Source organism: Rhinoraja longicauda, chromosome 13 (assembly GCF_053455715.1).
Source record: "Rhinoraja longicauda isolate Sanriku21f chromosome 13, sRhiLon1.1, whole genome shotgun sequence".
In the NCBI taxonomy this organism is placed as follows: domain Eukaryota; kingdom Metazoa; phylum Chordata; class Chondrichthyes; order Rajiformes; family Arhynchobatidae; genus Rhinoraja; species Rhinoraja longicauda.
In genome coordinates, this window is record NC_135965.1 from 21,360,622 (window position 1) to 21,381,160 (window position 20,539).

The 20,539-nt window shown below is 41.3% G+C and overlaps 1 protein-coding gene across 2 annotated transcripts in view; it reads right to left on the reverse strand.

Moving 5' to 3' along the window:
• Positions 1-20,539, reverse strand: part of prkci (protein kinase C, iota) — a 65,165-nt gene that overhangs the window by 21,481 nt on the left and 23,145 nt on the right. For both annotated transcript variants that reach the window (XM_078410523.1, XM_078410524.1), the window contains exons 3-10: positions 20,130-20,219; positions 18,135-18,185; positions 13,038-13,123; positions 11,422-11,553; positions 9,351-9,395; positions 9,205-9,250; positions 4,723-4,781; positions 2,234-2,410 (exon numbers count right to left, since the gene is read on the reverse strand). In XM_078410523.1, coding sequence (XP_078266649.1) covers positions 2,234-2,410; positions 4,723-4,781; positions 9,205-9,250; positions 9,351-9,395; positions 11,422-11,553; positions 13,038-13,123; positions 18,135-18,185; positions 20,130-20,219 — 686 coding nt within the window. The remainder of the gene's footprint in view (positions 1-2,233; positions 2,411-4,722; positions 4,782-9,204; positions 9,251-9,350; positions 9,396-11,421; positions 11,554-13,037; positions 13,124-18,134; positions 18,186-20,129; positions 20,220-20,539) is intronic.

Sequence of the window (20,539 nt, forward strand, 5' to 3'; positions counted from 1 at the left end):
ATCAGGGCCCTTCTTCAGACTTAGGGGTTGGGAGACGATGGGTACGCTTCAGCTCTGGATGGGGGGGACAGAGGAAAACGAGCGAGGATGCGGGTATTACTTGAAATTGGAGAATTGATATACATACCATTGGATTGTAAGCCACTCATGCAGAATATGTTTGCATGTGCCTCACTCTGAGGAGGAGGCAAAGGACAGAAAAGTCGATATGGGAATGGGGAGTTAAAATGGTTGGCAACTGGGAGATCGAGCAGGCAGTGGTGGACTGAGCAAAACGATCGCCGGGCCTATGCTTGGTCTCACCGATGTAAAGGAGGCCACATTGGGAGCACCGAATGCAATAAACAAGGTTTGAAAAGGTGCATGAGAACCTCCGTCGGACCAATTAAACAAATGCAAAAATAATGGAATTCTGGATATGAAATTAAAGATTTTAAGCGATTTAAGTCAATTATCACAGTTGTTCTTTGTCTCTCCAAGTAGCATCCAAAAGGTGATGTCTAAATAATCAAGTCACGCCATGAACACCCCATTACTATAACAACAATTAAAAGACACTGGACAGTTACATGGATAGGAACGGTTTATAGGAATATGGGCCAAACATGGGCAGGTGGGACGAGTGTACATGGAGCATCTTGGTCAGCATGGGAAAATTGGGCTTAAAGGCCTGTTTCTGCGCTTTATGACTGACCCTATTCTGTTTCCAGCACTAACTTGGACCATATGTAGGAAAAGGGCTTTTTTTTCCAAATGCAAAATTTGAAACTTGCGCCTTGGATTTCGTTCTCAGTATGCTTTGGGGTGATAATTGAGCATAATTAGTATTCACTCTCTGACCATGTCCATGGAAGTCATGATATTTTGCTTTTCACCAATATTTTAACATCATGGAGAACAATAGAAAAACTGAATAATTTAGAGAGCAAATAAAAGAAGCTAAGCATATAGTGATTTTTCCGTACAATTATTTGAATGGCTGTTTTGCCAGAAAGGTGTCAATTAACCAGTATGCTTCCTAGCTTTATATAGATACACTGGGCATATCGCCACCATGAGGGGATTGGCGGCTTTGTGGCCAAGTTTGCGGATGATACGAAAATAGGTGGAGGAGCAGGTAGTGTAGAGAAAGCAAGGATTCTGCAGAAGGACTTAGATAGGTTGGGAGAGTGGGCAAAGTGGCAGGTGGAATATAGTGTAGCAAAGTGTGAAGTCGTGCATTTTGTTTGTAGGAATAAAGGCGTAGATTATTTTCTAAATGGGGAGAGAATCCAGAAATCAGAGGTGCAAAGGGCATTGGGAGTGCTGGTGCATCATTCCCAAAAAGTTAATCTGCAAGTCGAATTGGTAGTAATGAAAGCAAACGCAATGCTCGCATTTATTTCGAGAGGGTTTGTATACAAAAACAGGGATGTAATGCTGAGGTTCTATAAGGCGCTGGTCCGGCCGCATTTGGAATATGGCGAGCAATTTTGGGCACCTCATCTGAGGAAGGATGTGCTGGCCCTGGAGAGGGACCAGAGGAGGTTTACAAGAATGATCCCAGGAATGAGTAGGTTAACATATGATGAGCGTTTGATGGCACTGGGCCTGTACTCGCTGGAGTTTAGAAGAATGAGGGGGCCCTCATTGAAATAGTGAAAGGCTTGGATAGAGTGAATGTGGAGAGGATGTTTCCACTAGTGGGAGAGTCTAGGACTAGAGGTTATAGCCTCAAAATTAAACGACATTCTTTTAGGAAGAAGATGACAAGGAATTTCTTTAGTCAGAGGATGGTAAATCTGTGGAATTCTTTGCCACAGAAGGCTGTGGAGGCCATGTTAATGGATATATTTAAGGCAGAGATAGATAGATTCTTGATTAGTTGGGGTGTCAGGGGTTATGGGGAGAAAGCAGGAGAATGGGGTTAGGAGGGAGAGATAGATCAGCCATGATTGAATGGCGGAGTAGACTTGATGGGCTGAATGGCCTAATTCTAGTCCTATTACTTATGACCATGTCATTGGTAATCTTGTTCCTTAGCATTCTTGCAAGCTTGAACCCAAGTCATGCACAAAACTTCCTTTATTTGCATCAGTGACATTGGCAAGTCACTGAACTTATTAACTTCTTAAATAAGTTACAAAAGCAGAATATTTAACAGCCTTACCAACAATCAGATTATGAAGTGTTATTAATTCTCAATCGTGTGAGTTTCGGTCTCATAAGTCCAGTGTGATTAAGAGTTCCTTACCTCATCATCATTAACCAATTCCTTTTTCACAACCTTCATGGCATAAATGCGCTCCGTCTTTTTCAGTCGGACAAGGAGAACCTTAGCATAGCTGCCTCTTCCGATCACACGGATTAGATCAAAATCAGGAACACCTAAACTGGAGGGAGCTTTCCCGCTTTCCCTACTGCTCATGGCCTGTCAGGAGATGAAGAAACAGCAGACCTAACATTAGCTTGCTCTTAAAAGCCCCAAAGGCACGAAGTTGAGCAAGGCTCCGAACACGAGGCAAAAAGCCAATTAAGTGGTATCTTACAGAAAAGCGTATCTAAATTTGCACCATGTATTTCAAGCTTGACAGCCTTGGCTGATTCAACTCTCAGCAAGTCCATCTTCTACCCAACCAATAAATCTCTATCAGACTATTCCTTGACTGCTCAAAATTAAATTAAATCAAATCTAGCCTGACACTGTACAGCAGCTGTGGTGAATCCACAATTGACAGGAGTATCTGGGAAATCTGAATTCCAGTTGTTAATAATGCTGCATTGCAGTGGCGAGGAGTCTGGATAAATACATGTGCTGTAAATAGACAATAGGTGCAGGAGTAGGCCATTCAGCCCTTCGAGCCAGCACCGCCATTCAATGCGATCATGGCTGGTCACTCTCAATCAGTACCCCGTTCCTGCCTTCTCCCCATACCCCCTCACTCCGCTATCCTTAAGAGCTCTATCCAGCTCTCTCTTGAAAGCATCCAACGAACTGGCATCCACTGCCTTCTGAGGCAGAGAATTCCACACCTTCACCACTCTCTGACTGAAAAAGTTCTTCCTCATCTCCGTTCTAAATGGCCTGCCCCTTATTCTTAAACTGTGGCCCCTTGTTCTGGACTCCCCCAACATTGTGATACAAACTATAGCACATGTCTAACAATCATTTTGCAGACGTAATTCTACTCCGTTTTATTTTAAATACTCATTGATCTAAATATATGCCGCTTCTTTAACAATCTTGTTAAACTAATTTTTTGAAACAGAATAATTTTCATATGAAAACGTTCCAAGATTACTGCTTCTAAGTGAGAATATTTTTTTCCTGTCAAAATGAAAGTCCTTGACTACGCCCTGGAGCCGAGGCCATAAAGAACTTGATAATGCTCAAGTGATGTACCTTGGTACGTACACAGCCAATATAAATGAAAGTTGTTAATTGCATAGACGTCTTTTGATCATTTATCATCGGGAGATTTATCACTAAAAATTGATACTGATTATTTCCTAATTTATTTCTGCATTTATACCAGATATTAATGTAGTGTCTAAGATACCAGTATGGCAAGCTGGCTCAACTTGGATTTGATGGATTTCCACATTTAGGGTAGATTCGTGGTTTACAGTTCCATCTCCACAAATAATGAGCTCACCTTACAGAACTTTACTGCAGAGGAAGGATCACTGAACAAATTGCCCTTAAAAAGGAAAAGATATGTTCCCTATCTCTGCTGCTTTCCATGTAAAGCTCCCTTCCACCATTGAGTAAGAATGTCAAACGGTGAGGGAGATTCTGTTTTCTGTCCTATGCTCTGTCCATTTCCTCTGCCCCAACCTATTCTTACTTCCTTCATTTCCACATTCCTTAAAGCTACAGGAATCAATTGAACACAACCTTACACTCGGTGACTGAGCATACATAGCTCTTATGATTTGGGGTGGCACAGAGACGCAACAGTAGAGCTACTGACTCACAGCACCAGGGACCCAGGTTCGTTCCTGATAATGGGCCCTGTCTGTGCTGAGTTTGTATGTTCTCCCTGTGACCACGTGGGTTTCCTCTGGGTCCTCCGATTTTCTGCCACATTCCAAAGACGTACAGATTTGTAGGTTAATCGGCTTCGGTAAAAATTGCTCCCTAATGTGTAGGAGTGATGGTGTGTATGGGTGATCGATAGTCGGTGTGAACTCCGTGGGCCGAAGGGCCTGTTTCCATGTTGTATCTCTAAAAAATGGCAAATCGTTTATTCTTTGAATATGCTTCTACAGGCATTTTGGAAGTTGCTATTTAGTTTTGTTATGAGATACAGCATGGAAACAGGCCCTTCGTTTCATCAAGTCCATGATGACCATCAATGAAACAAGTCATTTTATACACAAGTTAATCTGCTATAGAATGTTTAACCAGGATTAGAGATGGATGCAGATTTGATGATTTTCAAAAAGGAACTGGGCAAATACATGGAAATGGAAGAGTGGGGCTAGCTAGAGTGCTCTTTGTGAAAGCTGGTAGAGACATGATGAGCTTCTCTCTGGCCACTGCTTTTCTAATTCCTACTAAAATCCCTCAAGTTTGAACACCACTTTCAAATCCCACCCTAAATTAGATCTCCAAATCTGATATTTACTCCCCAAGAAAGAAAATGGAAATTATTACTCTCAATAACATACCATCTTTCAACATGATATAGGATTGTAGAACAAGAGATGTCAACAAGCACAGATGCATTGGTTCTTTACCTCTTTCTCCTCGCCTACATGCTCCAGGTTTTCTTGGCTGGAAGATTTGTATGGAATAACTATACATAGCATAAAATGAGAAATATTATTAGCAAGGATTTAAAAGGGCTTGTTAAATTATATTAAACGAGAATTTTAACAAATGGCTAAATAACTGTACAGGTTGATCATGGTTGTTTTACCATGAGCAACCATCACAAGTACTGTCCTCCCCACCAAAGGGATCTGTCGGAGGTTCTCTTTCAAAAAGGCATCAAAGTTCCACACCACTCTGTCCACGCTCTCATTTCACTCCTGCCATTGGTAAAGTGGTACAGCAGCCCGAAAACCATGACCACCAGGTTCAAGAACAGCTTCTTCCGAGCAACTAACAGGGTCTTGAACACACAATCACCTCAGCAATTATGATCTTCTATGAACTGTCTTTGGTCTTCAGTTTTTGCACTGTTATGGTTGCTTAGCATTATGGTTACTAATTTATTGTATTTTTGATTATATATTATCTGCATGTTGTTTAGTTTACAGGCCTGTTAAGCTGAGCAAGTAAAAGTTTCATCGTTCTGTTGTCGGTACATATGGCAATTAAACACTCTTGACCACTCTGGAAAGCACGTTACTGAAAACACATTCAAATCTTGTCCCTGCAACAGCCTAGGCATGACCCTCCAGGTTGCTAACAAAACGGATGTCCAGAAACAGGCGTTTGTCATTTAGGATGGATCGAAGAAGAATCCTCTTCACCCAAACAGCAGTGAATTCTCTACCCGTGAAATTGTGGAGATTTAATCGCTTAAGTTTGATGATTGACTTTTGGATATTAGGGGAACAAGGGGAAATGGTTCAATGCGGTAACTAGTGATGATTGAGAGCCGTGATCTTATAAAAAGGCAGCACAGGCACAATGGATGACGACCTGTTTCTATCTTAAGAAATAGTTCTTAAGGATAACGGAGTCAGGGGGTATGAGGAGAAGGCAGGAACGGGGTACTGATTGAGAATGATCAGCCATGATCACATTGAATGAAGGGCCGAATGGCCTACTCCTGCACCTATTGTCTATTCCTGTTCCTTACATTCGTACACTCTCTTCATTTGTGGTTTCTCATTGTCCTTGAATGAAGTTCCTTCCAGACTAGACTGGATAATCTAAATTGCACCTGTAAAAGTTTTCAAAATTTACAAACCTCACTTCTCACTCTGCTAGATTTACCATTCCCATCGTTTCACATGGATAATGGAAAAGATCAAGTTAATCCCACCATTAACATGACCCATCTCTGTCAAGGTTGCGCATAAACACACCAAGCTAATTATCCTTTATTAAATGCATTATTTGGCTCACTCCAAGAAATACAAATCACAGCATGCAAGCAAGTTCAAGTATAAAGGCCTTGCCTCTCAAGCCAACTAGTTTCTTAACGATTCAGTTGCTGCAATAGGAATAATACCAGCATTTGGACCTGTCATCCGATTAAATCAGAAATATTAAAGAAATATTAGCACTTTTTGGGGGAGGGGAAGGTGAATAAAAATGCACAGAAAAACTTCAACAGCTCACACCTGTGCTCATCCAAAAGCAATTTCTTTGCATGCTGCCCAATTTAAAATATTGCATGACATTTTGGTAATATCACACCCAACAAAATCAGCTTCCCACAATTTTATGAGCTCTCATATTTTAGAATCATTTAAAAAACAATTTCTAATGATGAAAATGATGTCACAAAAAAAAAATGGTGCAAATACTGGAAGACTGAAAAATATGTCAAGATTGTTCAGCCAATTAGGTTGCATCTGAAGAGAGAAAACTCAAGTTGAAGGTTAACAGCATTTCACCAAAATGGAACGACGAAAAGAGAGAAGAGTCAAGAGTGTTTCATTGTTTAAGTTGCAGAAAGGGAAGGAACAGAGAAATCAAGAGCCAGTGGCAGGGTGGAGACCGAAGTTGCCCAGGCAAGAATTATTTTCAGGGCCAAAGTTTAAAAGAAAAAAAAAGAAAAAAATACATCAGATCCATTAGAAGCAAAACACAGTTGTGACCTGAAATAGTAAACAGGAGAGAATGCTAGAAATACCCAGTAGATCAGTACAAGGTGGATGATTTTACAAAAGAGTTGGTGAGTTCTGACAACAACAGGAAGGCGGGTTACCTCAAATGGTTCAACTCAACATTGAGTCAGGGCTGCAATGTGATCAGTTCAGTTGAAAGATTAAACAAGGGAGTGGCAGAGGGAAAACTGTAAGATGAAAGTGGTAATGCAATTTTGTTATGGTGGTGGAATTTATGAAGGCGGTTGCTTATGAGATGGAAAGCAAGGATAAAGGAGGTCAGTGCATAAGTGCCGTAAATTGGGAATTGACCCAATATTGAATCATCCATTCCTTGGTTCACTCTTCCATTTCCACAACCATTCCCCTTCCCATGACACAGTGAAGAGAGAGATACAACTCTTCCTCTACTTTTCCCTTCATTATCCAGGGACCTAAACATTTCCTTCTGGGCAGCAATTCACTTTGGTGCTCACAATGTTCATGTCATAAGTGATGGGAGCAGAATTAGACCATTCGGCCCATCAAGTCTATTTGATTCATTCTCATTCTTGTAATCCTCCTCTGGACCCTCACCAGGGCCAGCATATCCTTCCTCAGATATTGTGCCCAAAATTGCTCACAATACTCTAAATGCATCCTGACCAGTGCCTTATCGAGCCTCAGCAATGTTGTCTATTTACACTGGAGAAATTAAACACAGATTGGCTCACTGTTTTGAAGAACACCTCTGTTCAGTCAGCAAGTCACCCGTCACTTTAATTCTCCATTCCACTCTTTGACCTCCTGCACTGTTCCAATAAGCTGAAGGAACAGCACTTCATCTTCCATCTCAGCACAATGCAGTCCTCTGCATCCATCACTGAATTCAACAATTTTAGATACCCAGCGATTCCTGTCCGGGTCAGAACTGGCCTGTTTGACACAAGGCCATACATTTCTAACTTTAGAATATAAAACATAGAACAGTACAGCACAAGAACAGACTCTTCAGCCCACAATGTCTGTGCCAGACATGATGCCAAGATCAACTCTTATCTGCCTGCACATTATCCATATTCCTCCATCCACGTGCCTATCCAAAAGCCTCTAAAATGCCTCTATCATATCTGTCTCAACCACCACCCCTGGCAGTGTGTTCCAGGTACTCCATTAAGATGGAGACACAAGAGACGGCAGATGCTGGAATCATGAGCAAAACACAAAGTTTCGAAGACGGGCTCCGAACCTAAACATCACCTGTCCAATCCCTCCCCAGATGGTGTCTCCAGCACTTTGAGGTTTGCACCTCTAACATTAACTCAGTTCTCCTCTCTCCACAGATGCTGTTTCATCTACTGGGTATTTCCTGCATTCTCTTCTGCATGATTACCAACAAGTGATATGTTTGCACATGCTAGCTCAAACATGTCCCTGTGTTTATTTTCTCCTTCTAACTGCTTCCACTGAATGTACTTTACCGAGACAAAGTTGGTCTCCACAAACTCACGAGCATGTTTTGCGTTCTCTTCAACCCCTCGGCAACTTAGACAGTCCAATGTCCACAGTGGGGTAGAGGTGAATCGGACGGTACCCTAGCTTATCAATGCACTGTTCAGGCGTCTGATATCACATGGGAAGAAGCATTCCCTCTTATCTATGTGATTATCTATGAACCTCTTCAATGTCCCTTCAAAAGTTTACACTGTAAAATACTTGAGATATCTGGGAAGGATTTAAAAGATGCTTTGCAAAAGCATGTATTTTTTATTTAATTAATGCTGCTTGAAGCCTCAGCTAATGTTGTGCTCTGTATGAAAGTGGAGCGAGTCAGAAGGGAGATGCAGCCAGGCTTTCTGCTTCCTTCTGCCAACAGCGCAGGTGGCAAAATGAAAAAGTCAGGCAAGAAGAGAAATCTCACTTGTAGCACCCCCTGCACCGTACAGACTTCTGGCACTTGCTGCCCCTGATCACAGCGATCAATTAAGAGGACAGCTGCCACCTGCGCTTATATGTGAGCCTTCAACAAAAAAAAGTAGAGGGGCAAGATGGTGAAAAGCTATTCAAGTTAGATTCATTCTAACCATATTTTCAATCAATTAAAAGCAGCTAATTATTTAATTAATTAAATTCCCTGATGCTTTGACTGTTGTATTTGAGTTTGACTTGATTGTATGGTATATCTGATCTGTTTGGATACATGCAATATTAAAGCAATATCAGATCTATATAATTCTTTAGGTTGTAATGTAGATCATGCCTATATATTATAATTTTAGGACAGTATAGAATTACCATTTCCTTGAATCTATCATCAGCTACATTTTCCAATAGGTCTGAAGAATTCCGGCAAATTTTCTGCACTTGGTTTTTTGCCCACTGAACACAAAAGGGCTCAGAAACTTATGTTGGAAGACTTAAAATATTCAGTTAAAAATTATAAATCCTCCTTACTTGGTGCAATGTTTTCTGCATTCTCTGCACTTGGAATCATATGATCCTAAAACAGAGATATTAAGACAATCGTCATGCATCATACAAATTCAAATAACCGGCAGTAAAGCTTATCCTTGTTGGCAATCTGAAAGATTTATGCTAACCTGATCACCGCTTCCCCAGGGATAATGGTGAGGATGTGTGCTGAGCTGCAAAACAAAGCAGAGTTGATTCACATTGCATTCACATTGCCTTTTTAAACTTAATTTTTGAGATAATGCCATCATTGTCAGTAAATGTTCATGATTTTGAATGTTAAAAATAGTATCAAATTAATAATGCGTCTCCAGACTACAGCTATTTGAGAAAGATTACTTGAATGTGATATATGCTGTACGATATTTACAACCTATTCTGGAACTGAAAACCACCAGGGATCATTCTGCCATTTTTAAAGTTAGAGGTGGAAGAAATTTCACATCAGCATCACATCAGCATGTGAAGGTGACAGCTCCAAAGGCAGCCCGTATTAAAGATTTCAGTGCAAATTTTAAGCTTAGTAATCCTGGCTAAAATTTTGGAAAATTCAGTACCTATTGGATGTAATCTACCAATTTATGAATACGTGTCAGGAAAGCTGAAACTAAAGCCATGCCCTAATATCAAGTCAATGCCCGTCTTAACGTTGTAATATAAATTACACCTACATTACAATTTTAAGAAAACACAAGCAATTGGCATTTCCTGGAAACTAAAGCAACGTTACATCATCCAATAGGCCTAAAGAATTCTGGCAAGTTTTCTGCACCTGATTTTCTTCCATTATTTGTCTTCCTTTCTTGGAAGTAATGACATATGTTAGGTAGTATGGCACAGGACAGCAAGTTCTTGCAGAGATGTACTCTTTGCATGCAAGCTGGGGGTTATGCATAATCGGTGAGGTGATGGGAAAGGCGGCATCAAGGCAAGCTCATTCCTGCCCTATCTCAACATCTGTACAGTAGCCTGTAAAATAGGGGTCGTTCCTCAAGAACCAAATTACTCAATTACTACTTTGAAAAAATATATTACAGTTGAACAAGCCTTATAGACAATAGGTGCAGGAGTAGGCCATTCGGCCCTTCGAGCCAGCACCGCCATTCAATGTGATCATGGCTGATCATTCTCAATCAGTACCCCGTTCCTGCTTTCTCCCCATACCCCCTGACTCCGCTATCCTTAAGAGCTCTATCTAGCTCTCTCTTGAATGTATTCAGAGAATTGGCCTCCACTGCCCTCTGAGGCAGAGAATTCCACAGATTCACAACTCTCTGACTAAAAAAGTTTTTCCTCATCTCTGTTCTAAATGGCCTACCCCATATTCTTAAACTGTGGCCCCTGGTTCTGGACTCCCCCAACATTGGGAACATGTTTCCTGCCTCTAACATGTCCAACCCCTTAATAATCTTATACGTTTCGATAAGATCCCCTCTCATCCTTCTAAATTCCAGTGTATACAAACCTAGTCGCTCCAGTCTTTCAACATATGAGAGTCCCGCCATTCGGGGAATTAACCTAGTAAACCTACGCTGCACGCCCTCAATAGCAAGAATATCCTTCCTCAAATTTGGAGACCAAAACTGCACACAGTACTCCAGGTGCGGTCTCACTAGGGCCCTGTACAACTGCAGAAGGACCTCTTTGCTCCTATACTCAACTCCTCTTGTTATGAATGGCAACATTCCATTGGCTTTCTTCACTGCTTCCTTACGGAAGCAGGACTAATAATCAGAAGGCAAATCTAAATCCCACAGCGACCACCAGGAAAATTAAATCCAGTTAACTCTAGAAATCTAGAACAATTGCCATATAACAGAAAAAGCAACCAAAAAATGACCACTTGTCACAAGGCTCATCTGATTGAAAGGTTCTTGATTAGGAAGGGTGTCAAAGGTTACAGGGAGAAAGCAGGAGAATGGGGCTAAGAGGGAAAAATAGATCAGCCATGATTGAATGGAGTAGACGACTCTGTAGGCTGATTGGTCAAATTCTGCTCCAGCGCCTTATGGTCTCATAAAAACCAACACTACAGCCAATTAAGGAATGAATACATCGCCTAAAGAAAATTGCCCAATTTCTTTCAATGAAAATTCTAACAGTGAGCGACTATTTTAATTTGAACCACTTCACCCTCTATAAACAAAGAGGACTCGAGTTGGGAATTCAAAAGATATTTAAAAGAATAAAAAGACTTACTGCATGACGTCCGCATTCAATTGTGACCAGTTTGTGACATTTCTTATGGACCAGAAGCTTACAGTTGATGCATTTATAGCCCTGACGCCCAAGGCCCCAGATCCGATCAGTACAAAACGCACAATGTGCTCGCTAGGAGAGAATGTGAATCAACATTTAGTTAAAGTTTGGGCTTAGCACTGAAACGCCACGTTGGTTGCAGTAATCGCAATATAAAAACATTTCAGCGCACCGCCAAACTCAGGAACAGCTTCTCCCCCCTGTGTTATCAGGTCTCTAACAATCCTTCCACAAGCCAGGGTATTGTCCGATTCATGTTGTCTATAAAACTGGAGCGCTACAATGCTGAGAAATATATTCTGCACTCTGTATCTTCCCCATCGCACCTGTTGTAATTGAGTTTGACCTGATTGTATTTATGTATTGTATTATCTGACCTGTTTGGATAGCACGAAAAGCAAAGGTTTTCACTGTACCTCTGCTCACATAACAATAAACGTAAACCTAATTTTGAATCTGCTTGAAAATAAAATTACTGTTTGGGAATTGAAATAGGTGAATTTTGTTTACAAAACATTACATTTTCCAGCACAACTCACCTTCTCCTAACCTAGTTCCACTCCCTTGTTTATTGTGGATGTGCTATTTTAGGGCGACGCAGTGGCGTAGCCGTCGTGGGCGGCACAGCAGTAGAGTTACAGCATTACAGTGCCAGAGACCCGGGTTCAACCCTGATTACGGTGCGGTCTGTATGGAGTTTGTAGGTTCTCCCTATGACCGTGTGGGTTTTCCTCCCACATTCCAAAGTCGTGCCAGTTTGTAGGTTAATTGCCTTCTGTAAATTGCCCCTCATGTGCAAGAACAGAGTATGGATGATCATTGGCTGGCGCAAGCTCAATGAGACGAAAGGCCTGTTTTCACGCTGCATCTCTAAAACTAAACTGCCTCCATATTTTTAAATCTGCGCTATTCAATGAAATGTTGGTCCTGCCCACAGATTCTGCCTGCCTGAGTTTTTTCTTAATTCCTTTAATTCAGATTTAAAGCAACTGCATTTTTGATTTTCATCTTGAATTTAATGTTTTGCTTTGATTCTCTGCACTGCAGTGGCCATATGAAAAATAATCAAACACGCATTAACATTTATTGCCAAGTGCACAGTTCAAATCTATGAAATATTGTCATAACTGTTGAAGTACAATCCTGTAACAAACCTGGATCAGGCCAGAGTTAGAACGAACTAAAAATGGCAGTAAATTATTGGGCTTTGGCAAAGGGCAGGCAAAATGACAGATCAGCAGGGACCTTTTGTGTGTCGAGCAACAGTTTCTCAAATATAATCTACTTAAATGGCCTCCTCCATTAGATCTGGTAATCTTAGCTTTAATGTACGTTCTGTTTTCATTTGGACTTCAAGAGGGTGATTGATCTCGACGTTAACTGCTTGTAAATCTGCCTCAATTAAACCTTTAAGATTTCCAGACCAGTTTAAATCCAGGTTATATCTCAAATCATGAAGGTGAAATGGGAATCAATGTAGGGAAAAAAAACACTGTTACATTCCCTAACACTGACCTTGTTGAAAACATTTAAAAATAGATAACAGTAGTTCTCACTCTGTTGAATCTTTTGGCTTGGAAAGTATGTCCATTTACACAATACAGTTTTCTCCAGCGTCGAGCCCCTCGCCTGTATATAGATTCTGAAAACAATGACACAAAATTAGAACAAACTTTTCAGCCCTAGAGAAAATGAAGCTTTTAGGAAAGTGAAGTTATTATTTTAAAATGTCAACAAATGCTAGGATGAGACGAGACTTTTCTGCTTTCAGTGTCATTGAAAGTATTTTTTCCTCCTTAAACATACTCTAGAATCAGTGGAAAACTTGATAGTACCTCATCTTTTCAGAAGGGAAAAATAATATGACATAGAAAAATAAACTCTGCAGAACAGTAGTTTAAACAACAGCCAACAATATGGTCAGGGTAGATACACAAAATGCTGGAGTAACTCAGCAGGTCAAGCAGCATCTGAGGGAACATGGATAGGTGATGTTTCGGGTCAGGGCCCTTCAGACCTCTCTGTCTGGACCTATTCATTTCTGTACCCTCTCGGGACCTTTTTATTTCTAACTGCTGACGAGACATCAAATACTTTGAAGAATATGATCAGCATAGTTTTGCAATCATTTAAGATGTGGTGTTACAAGAAATAATATTCATGCCAGATGGATTGAATAATTTTGGCTATTATTCAAAGACTTCATGGCCACAAAATAAAAATTTAATCAACTGAGCTAGGATTTCCTGCACTAAATTCTAGTCTATTCCACAAACCAACGAAATTAAGAATAAGTTACAGCAGGTTCTCAGGGTATAATTTAATTTTAAAATGTAACACAGCATTGCAAATACATTGATAAAGCCATCATTCATCTATATTCTACATGAATTCATTATCTCAAATTGGAAAATTGTAAGCGTGATTTAAACATTTGAACTGTTAAAATTAAATGTCAGTACTGATGTGTGAAAAAGTGCTGTCACTTGCCTTGTTGGTGAGATGTATTAAACACCTAAAACTGACTAACACTTTAAAGACATTCTCCAAATCACTACCGATCACTAATTTATTTTGTTAATATTTACAAATTGAAAGACTGCTAATTTATTAGGGTGACTTGGACAGGTTGTGCGAGTGGGCGGATGCATGGCAGATGCAGTTTAATGTGGATAAGTGTGAGGTTATTATCTGAATGGTGTCAAGTTAGGAAAAGGGGACGTACAACGAGATCTGGGTGTCCTAGTGCATCAGTCACTGAAAGGAAGCATGCAAGTACAGCAGGCAGTGAAGAAAGCCAATGGAATGTTGGCCTTCATAACAAGAGGAGTTGAGAATAGGAGCAAAGAGGTCCTTCTGCAGTTGTACAGGGCCCTAGTGAGACCACACCTGGAGTACTGCGTGCAGTTTTGGTCTCCAAATTTGAGGAAGGATATTCTTGCTATTGAGGGCGTGAGCGTAGGTTTACTAGGTTAATTCCAGGAATGGCGGGACTGTCATATGTTGAAAGACTGGATCGACTAGGCTTGTATACACTGGAATTTAGAAGGATGAGAGGAGATCTTATCGAAACGTATAAGATTATTAAGGGGTTGGACACGTTAGAGGCAGGAAACATGTTCCCAATGTTGGGGGAGTCCAGAACAAGGGGCCACAGTTTAAGAATAAGGGGTAGGCCATTTAGAACTGAGATGAGGAAAAAAGTTTTCAGTCAGAGAGTTGTGAATCTGTGGAATTCTCTGCCTCAGAAGGAAGTGGGGGCCGATTCTCTGAATGCATTCAAGAGAAAGCTAGATAGAGCTCTTAAGGATAGCGGAGTCAGGGGGTGTGGGGAGAAGGTAGGAACGGGGTACTGATTGAGAATGATCAGCCATGATCACATTGAATGGCGGTGCCGGCTCGAAGGGCCGAATGGCCTTCTCCTGCACCTATTGCCTATTGTCTACGTATAGAAAAGACAGACAGGTGGGCAGAGGGGGTGGGGTTGCTCTGATGGTAAGGAATGATATTCATTCCCTTGCAAGGGGTGACATAGAATCAGGAGATGTTGAATCAGTATGGATAGAAATGAGAAATTGTAAGGGTAAAAAGACCCTAATGGGAGTTATCTATAGGCCCCCAAACAGTAGCCTCGACTTAGGGTGCAAGTTAAATCAGGAGATAAAATTGGCATGTCAAAAATGTAATGCTACGGTGGTTATGGGAGATTTCAACATGCAGGTAGACTGGGAAAATCAGGTTGGAAATGGACCCCAGGAAAGAGAGTTTGTAGAGTGCCTTCGAGATGGATTCTTAGAACAGCTTGTACTGGAGCCTACCAGGGAGAAGGCAATTCTGGATTTAGTGTTGTGTAATGATCCTGATCTGATAAGGGGACTAGAGGTAAAAGAGCCATTAGGAGGCAGTGATCACAACATGATAAGTTTTACTCTGCAAATGGAAAGGCAGAAGGGAAAATCGGAAGTGTCGGTATTACAGTATAGCAAAGGGGATTACAGAGGCATGAGGCGGGAGCTGGCCAAAATTGATTGGAAGGAGGCCCTAGCAGGGAAGACGGTAGAACAGCAATGGCAGGTATTCCTGGGAATAATGCAGAGGTTGCAGGATCAATTTATTCCAAAGAGGTGGAAAGACTCTAAGGGGAGTAAGAGACACCTGTGGCTGACAAGGGAAGTCAGGGACAGCATAACAATTAAGGAGAGGAAGTATAACATAGCAAAGAAGAGTGGGAAGACAGAGGATTGGGACTCTTTTAAAGAGCAACAAAAGTTAACTAAAAAGGCAATACGAGGAGAAAAGATGAGGTACGAGGGTAAACTAGCCAATAATATAAAGGAGGATAGCAAAAGTTTTTTTAGGTACGTGAAGAGGAAAAAAATAGTCAAGGCAAATGTGGGTCCCTTGAAGACAGAAGCAGGGGAATTTATTATGGGGAACAAAGAAATGGCAGACGAGTTAAACCGTTACTTTGGATCTGTCTTCACTGAGGAAGATACACACAATCTCCCAAATGTTCTAGGGGCTGGAGAACCTAGGGTGATGGAGGAACTGAAGGAAATCCACATTAGGCAGGAAATGGTTTTGGGTAGACTGTTGGGACTGAAGGCTGATAAATCCCCAGGGCCTGATGGTCTGCATCCCAGAGTACTTAAGGAGGTGGCTCTAGAAATAGTGGAAGCATTGGAGATCATTTTTCAATGTTCTATAGATTCAGGATCAGTTCCTGTGGATTGGAGGATAGCAAATGTTATCCCACTTTTTAAGAAAGGAGGGAGAGAGAAAACGGGTAATTATAGACCAGTTAGTCTGACATCTGTGGTGGGGAAAATGCTGGAGTCAATTATAAAAGACGAAATTGCTGAGCATTTGGATAGCAGTAACGGGATCGTTCCGAGTCAGCATGGATTTACGAAGGGGAAATCATGCTTGACAAATCTACTGGAATTTTTTGAGGATGTAACTAGGAAAATTGACAAGGGAGAGTCAGTGGATGTGGTGTACCTCGACTTTCAGAAAGCCTTCGACAAGGTCCCACATAGGAGATTAGTGGGCAAAATTAGGGCACATGGTATTGGGGGTAGGGTACTGACATGGATAGAAAATTGGTTAACAGACAGAAAGCAAAGAGTGGGGATAAATGGGTCCCTTTCGGAATGGCAGGCAGTGACCAGTGGGGTACCGCAAGGTTCGGTGCTGGGACCCCAGCTATTTACGATATACATTAATGACTTAGACGAAGGGATTAAAAGTACCATTAGCAAATTTGCAGATGATACTAAGTTGGGGGGTAGTGTGAATTGTGAGGAAGATGCAATAAGGCTGCAGGGTGACCTGGACAGGTTGTGTGAGTGGGCGGATACATGGCAGATGCAGTTTAATGTAGATAAGTGTGAGGTTATTCACTTTGGAAGTAAGAATAGAAAGGCAGATTATTATCTGAATGGTGTCAAGTTAGGAGGAGGGGGAGTTCAACGAGATCTGGGTGTCCTAGTGCATCAGTCAATGAAAGGAAGCATGCAGGTTCAGCAGGCAGTGAAGAAAGCCAATGGAATGTTGGCCTTCGTAACAAGAGGAGTTGAGTATAGGAGCAAAGAGGTCCTTCTACAGTTGTACCGGGCCCTGGTGAGACCGCACCTGGAGTACTGTGTGCAGTTTTGGTCTCCAAATTTGAGGAAGGATATTCTTGCTATGGAGGGTGTGCAGCGTAGGTTCACTAGATTAATTCCCGGAATGGCGGGACTGTCGTATGTTGAAAGGCTGGAGCGATTGGGCTTGTATACACTGGAATTTAGAAGGATGAGGGGGGATCTTATTGAAACATATAAGATAATTAGGGGATTGGACACATTAGAGGCAGATAACATGTTCCCAATGTTGGGGGAGTCCAGAACAAGGGGCCACAGTTTGAGAATAAGGGGTAGGCCATTTAGAACGGAGATGAGGAAGAACTTTTTCAGTCAGAGGGTGGTGAAGGTGTGGAATTCTCTGCCTCAGAAGGCAGTGGAGGCCAGTTCGTTGGATGCTTTCAAGAGAGAGCTGGATAGAGCTCTTAAGGATAGCGGAGTGAGGGGGTATGGGGAGAAGGCAGGAACGGGGTACTGATTGATAGTGATCAGCCATGATCGCATTGAATGGCGGTGCTGGCTCGAAGGGCTGAATGGCCTACTCCTGCACCTATTGTCTATTGTCTATTGTCTATTGTCTATTATTAATTCTGCCAAATTGGAATACAAGGCTATGAGCTTAGATGTGAGTTTCAGACTGTCGATCTCACTGTACTCTGATAGGACAAGATTGGCTTCTTTGCAATAATTTCATTCAATAATGTGTCCACAAAGGGCACCTATGATGAAGCCAATGGAACCATTTTGCTGTACAAGACTGTTACTGAGGCGTAGGACAATGTTGTATGAATGTTATACAAATAACTCAACTTTCAATAAGTAAATGTAAAATCGAAAGAAAAAAAACTGCAGATGCTAGAAATTAACAGAAAATGCTGGAAATATTCAGGTCAGCTACATCTGTGGGAAGAGTAGCACAGTGAACTGAAATGTCAGCTGTGTTTCTCATCATACAGATGTAGCCTGACCTGCGGAGTAGTTCAGCAAAGAGATTGAAAATTGATTCAACAAGGAAAATGAAACACTTACTATCTTCCCCAGGACAAGGCATGCCTGGCCGTTCTGGGATACAAGGAAACACTGAGAAAGTGAAAATAAGGTTAGGATTAAGTAGACATTTTTTATTTGACTTTCAACAATACAATCTAGTATGACTCAGTGGGCAATGGGACAAATACATTATGTAATAGATGACATATCTGTCATCTCTCCCGTCAGGAACTAAACCTTCTACGCCTTCAACTCGTTAACAAAGTTCACTCGAGCTTTCTCGCTGATCTTGGAAAAACCTGCAACTAAATTTTGACATGATTTAAGTGTAAAACAGGAACAGCAGAAAACATGAACACACAAAACAATCCAATCAATTCCTATGATAGATACAAAGTGCTGGGGTAACTCAGCGGGTCGGCAGCTTCTCTGGAGAAAAAGAATGATTGATGTGTGGGGTCAGAATCCTTCATCAGACTAAACGTAGGGAAGGGGGGGGGGGGGGGGGGGGGGGGGGGGAGAGAGAAAATCGAGGTAGGAAAAGGCCAGAACTCCCCACCCCCTCCTTTCAATCTGAAGAAGGGTTCCAACCAGCAACCTCACCATCATGTTTCTCCAGAGATGCTGCCTGACCCGCTGAGTTACTCCAGCACTTTGTACCTATCTTCGGTATAAACTAGCATCTGCAGTTCCTTCATCGACTACCAATCAATTCCATCCTCCTTTCTTATTTCCCTGTACCTGCAACATTCACTTACTCCCTTCCGATTCTTTCCCCATTTACCTCCCTGCACGCAGAAGATGAATGAATGGAAACCTATCTGGTCCGAGGGATTGCAAAACCTGCCCTCCACAAGCTGTTCCTATATAAAGCCTAATTACAAGCTCAAAATTATCTCCAGCGGGGGACCCAGTAATAAAGTCAACAGCAAGCATCTGCTTACCCATGTCCAAATAATTACAATAGATGGCACTCATCGTGCAATAAAGTCATAGAGTCATACGATACGGAAACACGCCCTTCAGCCTAATTTCCCATGCTGCCCCATCTATGCTAGCCCCACCTGCCCATGTTTGGCCCATATCCCTCTAAACCTTTCCATTTCATATACAAGTCCAAATGTTTTAATTACTTCTTACACTTTTAATTCAAATTACTTGCACAGCAGGAAAGGAGGATTTTTTGCCTCTGAAAATAATATTCTTCCATCAGAATATTTGATCTTAGTGCCTTTGACTGATATGTTGGTCACAATGCAAGAGTAAAATAATCAAGCCTATCCTGAACAGCCAGCAAGGCGGCGTGGATGTTTTACTAAATAATATTACGTCCCAGAAAATAGAATATAGAAAAGTACAGCACAGGTTCTGACCATCTACACCACCTCTAGAAGATAGGGGTTCCCGAGCACAAACCATAAAAATGTGGCAGTAAAATGTCAGTCAATAAAAGTGGAACAAGAATAGGAAACTCGCCCATTAATAACAGAATACCTTGAACAAACAGCATCATAAAGTAAAAACTGCATTAAGTCATTTGGAAAGCATTACATCTGGAAAGAAGCTTTCCTTCTCCAATCTACTTGAATAGGAGGCAGAGTAATAAAATCAACTTAATTGGTTATTACATTTTCTTCCACTTTGTGTAATGCTTTAGTTCAGGATTTGAGAAAGAGTATAAATTTAGGATTTTTTTGGTTACCATGGCACCTGACCAGATGTGCGAACAGTTTGAATCATATTTCGTGTACAGGGAATCAGCAATTAAGGGAAACAGAATATGTGCGCCTTAGATAATCAGTGGATTGTGATTTGCTTGCTCCTTCCTGAATAAAACCATAAATACAACTGCACATCCAGTTTCTCCAATGAAAATAAATTTCAGGTCTCATGCAAGGTTGATCCTTCCCAACAAATATGACCAAAATTCCAAATCTTACACTGACAGACTGACTTTGTAATGTTAATCACAAAAACAAAATCATACAAGTTAATTCCCAAAAGATTCAAGATTGTAAAAGATTTTTAGCTCACCATGAATGATCAGTTCAGAGTCTTTATTCAGCTCGTAGAGGCGAAAGGCTTCCTCCAGTTCTAGCTGGGATGAGACAGTGCAAGGATCGCCTGTTCAATAAACAATAGCAACAGTGCAAATTATGCATTTGAAATATTTTAACACTGTAGCACAGGATACTCAAGGTTAACATTTCTGACAAAGACCTGGACAACTCAGCGGCTCAGGCAGCATCTGTGGAGAACATGGATAGGTGATGCTTCGGGTCGGGACCTTTTTTGCAGAGCTGATGGTGTACCTGGATACCACAGTGCGGGTGGGGTGGTTATGACCAGGTTTAGGTCAATAACTTGCACGTGCTTTCCAGTATTCCCAGTACTCCAGTATTTTTGTCGATACAACTGATTGATTTTTACAACTGATTTTTGCT